The 12,332-nt window shown below is 32.4% G+C and overlaps 1 protein-coding gene across 3 annotated transcripts in view; it reads left to right on the top strand.

Annotated features, from left to right (window-relative positions):
* The first annotated feature begins 2,009 nt into the window (after positions 1 to 2,009).
* Positions 2,010 to 12,332, top strand: part of LOC110620061 (protein PAT1 homolog 2) — a 30,173-nt gene continuing 19,850 nt past the window's right edge. Inside the window, exons 1-3 of one of the 3 annotated variants that reach the window (XM_021763631.2) lie at positions 2,010 to 2,329; positions 6,689 to 6,751; positions 7,516 to 7,572. In XM_021763631.2, the coding sequence (XP_021619323.1) occupies positions 6,743 to 6,751; positions 7,516 to 7,572 (66 nt within the window). In that variant the 5' untranslated portion in view covers positions 2,010 to 2,329; positions 6,689 to 6,742. Of the gene's footprint in view, positions 2,330 to 6,688; positions 6,752 to 7,513; positions 7,573 to 12,332 lie in introns of those variants that run through there. The other 2 variants (XM_021763633.2, XM_043959002.1) reach the window with 2 other exon arrangements.

Raw genomic sequence — 12,332 nt, 5'->3', positions numbered from 1 at the left:
CTACATATATATATATATTAATTTTGTATTTATATTTTATTTTTAAATTAAATAGACATATTAATTAAAATTTTATTTTGCTGGCATTAACTTGCACTTTTTTCTTGCAATTTATGGGTGTTGTAGTAATTTATTTAATTGCAATATTTGAAATTAAAATAATTTGATGAGTAAAAATTTTATAAAAATCAATTATAATTTAGTTATATGGCAATGTGGCTTATAAAATGAATATAACTCTCAATTTTTTTTTCTCTCGAATTTTTAAAATAACAAATATAATTTAATAGTATATGGTTCTTTTATTAAAAATTTAAAATTTTACATATGTAAATTAAATTGTAATTTTAAATACACTTTAAATTTTTTTATACATTCATAATTATTTACAATTAAATTAAATATGTTTTTTTATTTTAAACCTTATTATTTTATTATTTAAAATCAATTATTTACACATTATTTTTTATACATTTTAATGTAAACCGTAACATGCATATTGATTAAATACAATTTTTACTCATTAATTTACAAAACATATATTAATATTAAATATACATAACACAACAAAATAAATATTTTAAAATAAAAAAGATATTACAAATTTAAAATACTAACAACTAATTATATAAAATTTAAATTATCTATTTCTTTTTACATTTTCCAAATTTGCGCCATTCGCTTCAACGTTTAGCGGATTTAAATGTTCTTCCTCTTCTTTGTTCTAAATAATCATACATATTTGCTTCGTAGCTTGTCCGTTCGCCTCCTCCTGAAATTAATAAGTCACTGTTTCAAATATACATTAAATTAAATATTAAACTTAACTAGATACGTACCTCTTAGTCTTCTATTCTCTCTTTTACAGAATTCTTTTTGCGAAATAGGAAGACTACATTGCAGACGCATCCAAGGTGTATAATCCAATTTTTCATAAACACGAAAATAATAATTGACTATATCAGAATAATTTTTTATTTCGGGTTTTGACCAAATAAAATTTAAAATCTTAAAATAACACAACGGAACAGTTTCAATCAAAATATTAACCATTTCTATATTCTGCATATTATAACCAGAATAAATTATTTCTTGCAAACAATAATTAAGCCATAAAATATGTTGAAAAAAATTACTACAATAGTTTATTCTTAATTTATATAATTTTTTGCACATTTTTTCACTCTATTTTTAGCTAATTTATTTCGTAAAATTTTTGAAACAACATAAATATATGCCATTAATTACTTAAAACCGAAGCAAAAAGGAAAAAAGAAATAAAAAACTAAATCAGCAGGTGAAGAAATAATTAAAAGCAAGAGAGAGTGAAAATGAGCACGGGTGAAAAATGGTGGGGGAGGGGATTTATAGGGGTTGGGCTGGCGCCTCTTTAAGAGGCGCCAGGCATTGAGGTCGCGTGATTCACATTTTCGAGACGCCCACGCCCTCTGTCTGTCAATTCCCGAAGCGCCAGGTAGAGGCTGGCGCCTCGTTGACCATGCTTGGCGCCTCTCAAAGAGGCGCCAAAGCCTGGCGCCTGTCAAAGAGGCGCCAGATCCTCTTTTTGCCTGCCAGCTAGCAGGCGAACCCCAAATCCGTAAATAAGTTTTTTCTAACCCCAAATACCCAAATAAAGTTTCCTCCGACCCTAATTTTGCAAAAAGTCCATAAATTTCAAAAAATTTCAGTAAATTATTCAGATTTTTATTAATTTTTAAATATGATTTTTTTTATTTGGGTTAGGTTTTCAACGTTATTTTAGATTGTAATAAAAATGTAATTTAATAGGATTAAATGCCAATATATAATTTTTTTGTTAAAATATCAATATAAGTTTTAATTAATTTTAATTTATATAAAAATTTATATAGTTATCTAATTAAATTAAAAATTTTTAAATAAAAAAAATTTATAATTTTTATATTTAAGTAGGAATATTTTTGCAATGCTAATATTCCCGATAGATATGTATATGTATATATATTTATTTGTTATATTTAAAACCCCATTTCATATTTTTAACCCAAAATGTGCAAAATCCCTAGCTAGTTGTATTCCCTCGGGGCCTCTTCTCTGACCTCCCTAGTTCGTCGACTTACAGCTGCGCCTATTCCCTTCTCATCTCTCTTAATTTGTTGGATCAAGAGAAGGGGATTGTGAGTCCTTGTCGCCGAGGTCATTGTTCACTAGCTCGCGTGGTTCCGCGAGAGCAATTCAGTCGATTGTTGCTGTTTCACTGGTTTCGTCGTGAGTTACTGATTCAGTCTAGTGTTTCTGGCAAGTCAAGATTGATTCAGTTGCTGTCCCTGAATCAATCGCGTTTCCACAGGTTTGAATTTCTCCTTTTGCCTACTATAGATATTGATTTGGTGTCTGCTATTTTCCTCTGCTTTTGATACGAGTAGGAGCATGAGAAAAATATTAAGGTTGAATCGATCACATTAATATGAACTTAGAGATAGGAAACTTGGCGATGTAGCTTAGACCTTGCAAGAATTTGTGATAATGAAGTGGCTAAAGCTTTTAGAAGAGAGATGTTTGTGATAATGAAGTGTAGTTAGAGGTCGGGCTTTAAAATTCATAAAATTAAAACTAGCATAAACCAAATCGTTTAGAATTTATTTATTTGTGAGAATTTCTTAGGTTTTCGAATTTCGTTATCTGGTCTTACAGCTACTAAATTATTCTCATGATCTTGTGTTGCACCTCCCATCTGTTTTGCTTTTGCTGGGTCAGTCCTTCAACTGCTACTTTAATAGCTCCAGGTGTCTTATCTTTTTTCAGGTCATTCGGGCTTTGGTTCTGCTTATATTTATCTTCTGGATATGGTTGTTACTGGTCTTAGCTTTATTATATGACTTATTGGCCTGAGTGTAATTTGTCTTGTGTTATGATATTTCCTTGCTTATCCAAGAAAAGAATTCAAATGAATTCTTATAAAATCATGCATGATTTCATTTCCTTTAAAAATGAAAATCTTGTAAGTTAAAAAAGGAATGATTTCATTTATTCCAAACAACAAAATTGATAAAAAAGAATTGAATTGAATTTTTGTGAAATTTTTGATTCCAAATAAGGGGTATATGAAAAACTTTTAGAATCAACAAAACAAAATGAACATCTTTGAGATCATCAATTAAGAGGAAATTGAAAAAGTTACTGCGATGCTATTGTCTTATCCCACCTAGATATGAGCACAACTACAACTGAATTGCAAACCAACCAAAGAAATGCTGGCCTCTTTCATTTTGAGTAAGATATTAAGCAAGAAATAGGAAAGAGAAAATGATATTTTTTCATTTTAATAGTTAATCCTTTTGTAGAGCCCAAAGACTTACAAATGTTCAATCACTTGCAATGGAGAAGAGAATCCATATCATTCTGTTCAATCATGTGTGCAGATTGCAGAATGATGCTGGTGATCAGAATAAGATATTCTTGATGAATGCAACTCATGTTCTGATTTCCTTCTGTTGGTGTGATCTAAGCAGAAGTTTAATAAAAATGATCACCAGAAACAATTTAATGATTCAGTGCTATCATGTGAATCAATGTTTCTGCTGATTTTCTCACCTGCAGAAACACTTCCCTCCTTCGATCTCCTGCTGCTATTGCAGCTTAAAGAGGCATCCTCATCACATGTTTTATGTGGTGATACATCTGCAAATAAATAATTGATTTATGGCATACTGTCTACTTTGTACAAGCAGAGTTTTACTATACATGGCTTTGGTGGTTTGATGATCTTATTATTGGACTGCACATGGTCATGGTCTGATTTAAAATAATTTGGGAAAAGAAAAGAATATTTAAAATCTGATATTTAGATTAAAATTGCACTGTTCAACTTCTTTGGATTACACATCCCATTATATTTACATGAGTTTAGTTATTGAGAACTCAAAATCAAAGATAGATGACATTTTTATTTTTTTAGTTATCATATTTACCAGTACATTGTATTTAAAATTTTTATACAATCTTTAAAATACTTTTCGATCTAGTATTGTTAATGTGAGAGGTGACAGTGTTTCTTGTGACATTGGGTGAGGGGCCAGAGGCAAGCCATAGCCTACATATACATATGTATATATATATATATATGTATATGTATGTATAATTAAAAATTAAGGAGAAACAAATAAAACAAAGCAACACCTATTTATAATTGCTCTGAGCAATAAACAAAGAAAGCAACACTTATCTATAATTGCAATAAGCAATAAAGCAATAAAAAATGTTGCTGTTATAAAGAAAGCAAGAGCTGCTGTCATATTGCCGTTTTAGGAAGAGAAGAAGGGAAGGAAGAAGAAAAGAAGAGTAGAGAAGAGTAGGAGAGAACGGAAGAAGAGAGAAAAAAAAATTAAAAAAGAAAAGAGGGAAAAAAGAGAATCTGCTGCTATGCCAAGTTCAATAGAGAGGGAAGAGAGGAAGAGAAGAGGAAGGAGAAAGGAGAAGGGGAGACAAAGAGGGTGAAGAGGAGAGAAAATTTAAAAAAAATAGACATGCTGCTGCCCTAGGTCTAGCAAGGAGAGAAGGGAGGAACACAAAAAATAGGTAGAAGAGAGATAGAGGGAGAAAAAAAGAGACATACCTGGTTGCTGGCATTAGGAGCAGGAAAGAGGAAGAACTTGGTGTTTTTGGCTGTTGCGGAGTGTTATTTGCTGTTTGAACTTTGAAAGAGATGGAGAGAGGCTGGGTTTCTCTTTTGTTGTTTCAAAGCATTTTAAAAAGAAAATTACCCTTCCTTCAGTAAGGCTTCGTCTCTGGCACCTCTCGCCTAGTGGTTTGAGGCAGTGCCTTGCCTCAAGCCCCTAACCCCCTTGCCTCTCTTCATGCCTTTTTTAGCATTTAACAACACTGATTTGATCAATTTGATTATAAAACAACTCCATGTCTAATAACCACCTGAGCGTGCTTCCTCACTTGCACTTTGTTGGGATGAGGGGCAAGTAAAAATAAAGTGGGATAATTTAAGTTAAAGAGGGTTAAGTAATTTATGTAACTCTATTTGGAAAGGAGTGAGTTGATGGAGGATAAGAGTGAGGAAGGGTAAGTCTTACCCTACTTTGCCCCCCCAAATCCATAATCATCTGGGGTGCAAGGAGGGGGAGGTGAGGTGAGGTGAGGGTAAGTTATTTATTACTTCTCTTTCCCTCTCTTTATGCCCTTCTTTCACCTCTTCTCAAACACAAAATACCTCTCCTTACCTTTCCATGGTCCACCCCCCTCCATACACGCCAATTTTTTTATTGTGCCCCTCTTTATCCTTACATCTCCTTACCCTATTTTTCTCTTCTATTAATTACCCTTCCCTTGCCTCATCCAATCACACCCTTACTTTCCTGATTGGTGTATAAATCATAATGTAGGCATGTAGCTACTAGTTGGAGCAAACACCAAGTATGCATTTGATAGTTAGGAAGTTACTCTAGTAAGCGGAAGTGTGACATGAATGCTCTATGTTTTATGGTTGGTAGCCTAGCAACTAAGTAAAACATACACATCTTCCTGTTTTGGAGTGGCATAGCTATAAATTGATCAATTAATGTTACAATACTTAAAACCCCCCTCCCTAATGGTTTTATTTTTTTTATTTATTTTTTAAAAAATATAGTATACCAATTATCATTTACGAGCCTGACCAAGATTGAGTCTAGTAATTCCAATGTGCTAATAAGAAAATATTTTCGACAGCTAAAAATCATAAGATGGATTCATCAATCAACATGATAACTTATTAGAATAACAAGCACAACTATTAAAAAAAAAGTTAATGACAATTTTAAGGTTAACTTTTCAGTTTGTAAAATGAACAATGACATAGAGTATGTTTGACATATTATTGGAGGCTTGCAGTGCTTGAGAAAATTTCTTTATTGAACATGTTAACTGAAAAATAATAAAATGCTTTTTAATACCCTCTTTTTCAATATATAAAATTTGTGCTACTTCCCTCCCTCTTTTTTAAATATGCTTTTGTAGACCTAAAATCTCAGTATGAACAGTGCTATAGGATATAGTAGTGTACTTGTGGCATATTATTAGAACTTATAAGAATCTAATTAATCAATATACAAATTTACTTCAACTTTGACTCATAACTCTGCTAACAATTGTTGTAACATCAATTAATATGAATTGGCATTTTATAAGGAGCAAGGTAACAATTGAATTTGATTATTATTTTGTACTTATGCATTCTCAAATGAGAAGTAAATATTAATATATCAATAATTAAAATATTAGTAAATAAAAGTTGCATGTAATAAAACATTAAAAAAATAAAATTTCAAAATAGGAAAATGACATTTCTGGCATTGAGACATGATATGTTAAAAAAAGTGTAAGAAAATAGTAAACCACAAGGTTATAGGTTTAAATGTTCCCTTATACTCAATCTTATGTGGCATCAAAACTTTGGGGTGTGGAGACTGATGGAGGCATACTATCATTTTTTTTTTTGAGACAAAAAAAATTTTCTTTCTCTTTAAAGTCTAATCTCACCTCTATACTATCTTAATTCTTGCTTTTTGGCATTTGCCCATAAACACATGTGACATGTTCCTCCTATTCTAGCTAACTGAGCAGTACCCTAGAAAACATACAATCTGCTAATTTTGTTGTAGATATCTTGAAATCCTAATTTCCTAGTTCCTAACCCTAAATTTCCTACTTTATTTTCCAGGCCCCATTGTACACTAGGAAGGCATATCAGATATAAAGTGGAGCTTTTGGAATTATGGAAAAGGTTTGCTGTTATCTTGGTACTTTTGATTTGAAAGAAATTTGAATTTTTTAAGGGATCGGGGTTTCATCTGTGTGATTGGTGTGGAATATAAAATTGTTTTCTTGGTCCTTAGTGCAGACATTTAACTATGCTGTTTGCTTTGTTTCGCTAATCCCACTTTGCTATTTGCAGAGGAGGATACTGTATTCTATTAGCTGCTCTATTCATAGATTTTTTTTTCTTATTTAGAATTTTGACTGAGAAGTTATAATGCACTTTCACACGTAAATATTGTTTGTAATTAATTTAGAGATGATAGAGCCCACTGTTTATTGAATTTGTTAATAGCTTCAATTACTATTAATTGGCATACTTGTGATTGTGTGACATTCATTTCGGTATTCAAAGTGATTCAATAGTTAAAGTTGTTTCATCATAACTACTGATTTCTAGGCTAATCATTACATTTTCAAAATTTCCAATACTATTAACACTTCTAATTTTGGAAAGGGTTTGGGAGCACTTATTGGGGAGAAAAGAGCAATACTATTTTCTAGGATTGTAATTTGTCCCTAAAGTTGAACCAAGGCTGTATAATTTAGAGATGAGCTATGAGTTATTTTTTTTGGTCATGTACCATTATTTTGCTAGGACTGTTGCACACGTGGCACTTCTCCTAGAGCTGTTATTTTATTTTCTTGTAAGAGCAATAAGTTCTTTTTGTCTTCCTTTTTGATATGAAATATGCTGTAATCATTCTGATATTTCTTTTTATTCAATTCCAGGGTGCAGGCTTAGAATGTTTATCTGATATGGATGATCTAGCAAGTACATTTGCGAAGGTAACGTTTCCTAACTATATAATTGTGTGGTGTATAAACTTTGAGTTGTCCATATTTGTTTTGCCCATGTTCTGTAGCATGAACTGGCTGTTATCCATGAGTGTTGTGTGTGATTCTTTGTGCTTTTCAACACTTAATTTTGGAATGTAGAAGAAATTAAATGTTCATTCTCCATTTAGTGAAAACATTTGAGTTTAAGGAATTCAAAATTTAGGACTGAAGCTAAACGTTCCATTTGTTTAATAAAATATTACTTTAAATCTTTGTTGATATTTTGTTAAGAATTAGGGACATGACATATTTAGTATTTCTCATTTACCTTTTGGAATTTTTATGAACTTGTGAAGGTTAGTGGTTCATATTATGTTAGATATGATATTTTTTGTGCTATCTGTTTGTTTCTATCTTATCTTTTATTCTATACGTTCATTTTGTGGAACTTTTACTAACCTGTGAAGCTTAGTGCTTGACGTTATGATACATTTAAATTTAGATTTTATGGGAATTTTAGTAATGTATGATTAAGTTTTATAATGTAAGTAGGATGTTGGTATGTAGATGTTATATTTTAATTATGTAGTTGGTTGTCCATTCAAATGTTCCCTCCCAATTCTGACATTTATATGTTGTATAAATCAAATAAATATTGCTTCATTGGTAGTGTAAACAGTCCTCTGTTTAGAAGTTATTGTTACTTGTGAAAGCTGATTATTAGTTTGACAATGTAACTATATATTACAAGTATTGGCGTTTAGCAATTGAGGATGGAATGGATGACATCTGCCTATTGTTTTGCCCAATCATTTGGGGGGATAGGTAAAAGTGTAGTAAATTCTATTAGATACTGACAGGAATACTGGCTGGTATTACTTTAAGCTTTGTCTTTTGATTGAAGCCAATTGGCTAAGAAAGGCAACGTTTAAATTTTGGATAAATTGGTCCAATGTTTGTATTGGGTTCTAATTTTGGTCAATTTTCAAAATTAAAATTAAAGATAAGCAACTCAATTGTTAAATATGCAACCTACATCTTTAACCGTGATGGATTCTTTTTGTTACAACAATAATTATAAATATTTTATAGTATACGTGTTATTTAATCTGAAGTAACAATATATATAAAATAATTAAGAATGATACATTTGGTATAAAGTCTTCATAATTATTGCTGCAAAACAAAATCCATTTATTGTTGAATTTGTAGACTGCATATTTAACAATTATATCATAGTTATTAAAGGCTCAAGGTGCCAAGAGGTCTTGGAGCCCAGGTGCAAGCCACAAGGCACAATTGCGCGCCTGAGCGAAGCAAGGCGCAAAGTGTATATGTATATACACACACACACACACACACACCCCAAAACTTCAAATAACATGATATATACGGTATCACAAATTCACAATACTAAATAGTCATAGAATAACAAAATTTTGCATTCTAAATAAGATAAAAGAAAGCATTCATAGGTTAAGAAGCTAATATTTAGTGGCACAAAGCACAATCCTAATCCTAAACATAATATTTATCAAACTTCCAAAACATAACCACACTAGTGTATAGTTTAAAACACTACTAGGAACTAATCAAAAACAAAAAACTACTCTCTCAATCTAAATCAAGAGTATCATCAAAATCTTCATCATCATCTTCAATAGCTTCATCCACTTGATACTCCTCCTCTTCTAATTACATATCTTCTTCATATTTATCCACCTCATATTCCTCATCTTTTTGGTATAAAGGAGTACCAATTCTCAAACTAGTGGTAGTGGCTGATGCTTTTCCTTTCTCCTTTGGTGTAGGTTTTGAAGCGGCTATAGATGATGCAACACTTTTTCCTTTCCTTGTCCTAGTGTTTTAGGCATCCTCTTCTGCTCCAGTAGCTTCAACAACCATATTCCATGTCAAATTGTCATCTTCAAAAACAAGCTCATCTCTATCTAACTCTTCTTGCATTTGACCCATCAACTATTCATTACTATCATCTACGTCTTTCAGTGAGATGGGATCAATGCGTTCATGTGCATCATATCGGCGGTTCACGAACACCATATCATTCAATCGTTGTTGAGCTAGTCTATTTCTCTTTTTACTATGAACCTACAAATATAGTAATTTTAATTCATAAAAAAGAACAAATTAAAGGTTTAGTAGTAACTTCTAAGGGTGAAATAAAACAATATGTTCTTTATCTTACATGCTCAAAGATGCTCCAATTCTGGCTAAGTACTTTGACAGCATAATTTCTCAATTCGGAGTTGAAGCTCCATAGGCCTTCCGCCATTAAGCTATTCCACCATTCAGCTATTGATAAAATAACACATCTATTAATATTCTACTTATTTTAAAAAAAAGTGTGTATGATTGAAATTATTTTATCTGGAGCTATCAATGTCCTATTCCTAATTGGCGTAGGCATCCCAAATATACCTTCACCGTTTTGATGCAAAAGCAATTGCTTCATGACTTTATCTTGCTCTTTTTGGGTTGGAATCAACCTTTGCGGGACTTGGTATAAACCAGTCAATAGTCATCACTTCTTCATCTTGCTCAATATTTTTATTTGAATAAAAATATTTTGAATTCAAATAATATCCAGTTGCATGCAAAGGTCGATGGAGTTGACTTTCCCATCTTTTGTCAATAATCTTAAAGATTTCCTTTTATTAGTCTTCATTTTCACCAAATGTTTTTGCAATTGCCTCCTTAACCCAATCCATTGCTTCATATATATATATATATATATCCCTTGGCGGGCCTTTTCTCACCATAAACTAATCTTAGGACACAGACTAATAGGCCAAATATCTTCAAGATATAAACAACATTATTCTAAAAGCTAGGTATCATAATAAAACCACATTCTTTCTTGCCAGATCCCTCTTTTGTCCACTTCTTGTCTTTCTCAAGTTAATTTTGTTCTTATGTGTTGATTCTCACATCGGTTGTGGAAAGGGGTAATGTGCCCCTTATATGGGCCATAGGCACTCCTCCCCCTTGAGCTAGTTTTTGGGGTGAGTTAGGCCTGACCCAAATTTAATATGGTATCAGAGCCTCCTCATTCGATGTTGGGCCTCCTATAAATATGTATGGTATCAGAGCCTCCTCATTCGATGTTGGGCCTCCTATAAATATGTCACGCACCAGTAAAATTCTAGGCGTTAGGGAATGTTGAATCTCACATCTGCTGTGGAAAGGGGTAATGTGCCCCTTATATGGGCCATAGGCACTCCTTCCCCTTGAGCTAGATTTTGGGGTGAGTTAGGCCTGACCCAAATTTAACATATGCGTTGAAGGGTGAGAAATGATGTTGCAAACCTTGTGATAGTAGGTCTAATTAATTCCCTTGCACCAAGGAATTGTCGTAACATGTTCACCACCCCCAGACGAACATACATGTAGCTATTCAAGGCCACTCCTCTTTTAATTGTATTGTGAAACTTGGCTATTTTTCCAATATACTCTAGAATCAAATCAACACAGTGAGCAACTATAAATGTGGATACTTAATTTCTAACATCTTCCATATAAACAAAACAAATATAATATTATAGTATTAAAATGCATTCTTTACTTGATATAAAATTTAAATTATACTTCTATTATTAAAATTAAAGTTATCTGCAAGCATGCAATTGCTAGCATTATCGCATCTTCTCACTAGTCTTTGCATACTAAGAAGCATATGTAGATTCAATGAAAATGGTTCCCTTTGGAGAATTCACAATGAATTTAATCAAGGTTCTTTGCTTCTTGTCTGTCCAATTGTCAGCCATTATCAAACAACCAAATTTTGCCCATTCTTGTTCATGGGACTTCAATGAATACTTCACATTAGCTACTTCTTTATTCAACAAGGGAACCACAATTCATGATAACTAGGTGCCTTCAAACCAACGCCAAATTACCCAACAGATTCCAGCATCACTTGAAAACTAGGGTAGTTGGCAGGATTGATAGGAATTGCAGGATCATACATCCATCGAGCTATATCTCTATATTCCTTTTCTCGCAATTCCTTTTTACATGTTGCATTTATGGTAGTTTGCTTCAATTTTGCATTTTCTCTCTCACAGCCTTTTCTGCATCTTGAGAAAAATACACATCCATAGAACCTTTTATCTTTGGCTTTTCGCTTGCATTTGGAACTTTATTACTTCCTTCGTGTGAGACTTTTGCATTTGCAATTGCAACAATTTCATCTTCGTCTTCATCATCACCATGCCTTTCAATATCTTCAAAATCAACGAAAGGACCTTTATCTAATTCCTGTATTGCAGTCTTTTTCCGCATATACTCTGGTAGTTCTTCATGCACATGTGCTGGACACTTTTTGCACATGGAAGCATTTCGATGCTCTCCAACTAAATGCTGCTTAGCTCTGTATATCCCTCCCTTTGTAACTTTATCACAAAAGTTACTAACAAGATCATTTGTACTCGGTGGCTTTAGCAAATACACATACTTCCATCCATGATCTTTTTTGGCACTACTTTCACTCAGAGAGCCAAAGGCAGCAGTAGAGTTTTCGGAATTCATCTAACTCACCCTATATAAATAAAATAGCAAGCTTAAGTGCTTAAAAAAGACCAAATCCAATGAAGATTCATAAAACAAATTCAGTCAATCGGCAACATTTCATTCAATCGAAAAGCTGCCTATAGTCACATTCACATTCCAATTTCCGTTGGCAACATATTCATAATAATAAAATAAAAATTCAGTCAATAAACTTGACAACATTTCAATTACTCCTAAAA

This window comes from Manihot esculenta, chromosome 8 (assembly GCF_001659605.2).
Source record: "Manihot esculenta cultivar AM560-2 chromosome 8, M.esculenta_v8, whole genome shotgun sequence".
In the NCBI taxonomy this organism is placed as follows: Eukaryota; Viridiplantae; Streptophyta; class Magnoliopsida; order Malpighiales; family Euphorbiaceae; genus Manihot; species Manihot esculenta.
This window is presented reverse-complemented; position numbering and strand designations above follow the sequence as displayed.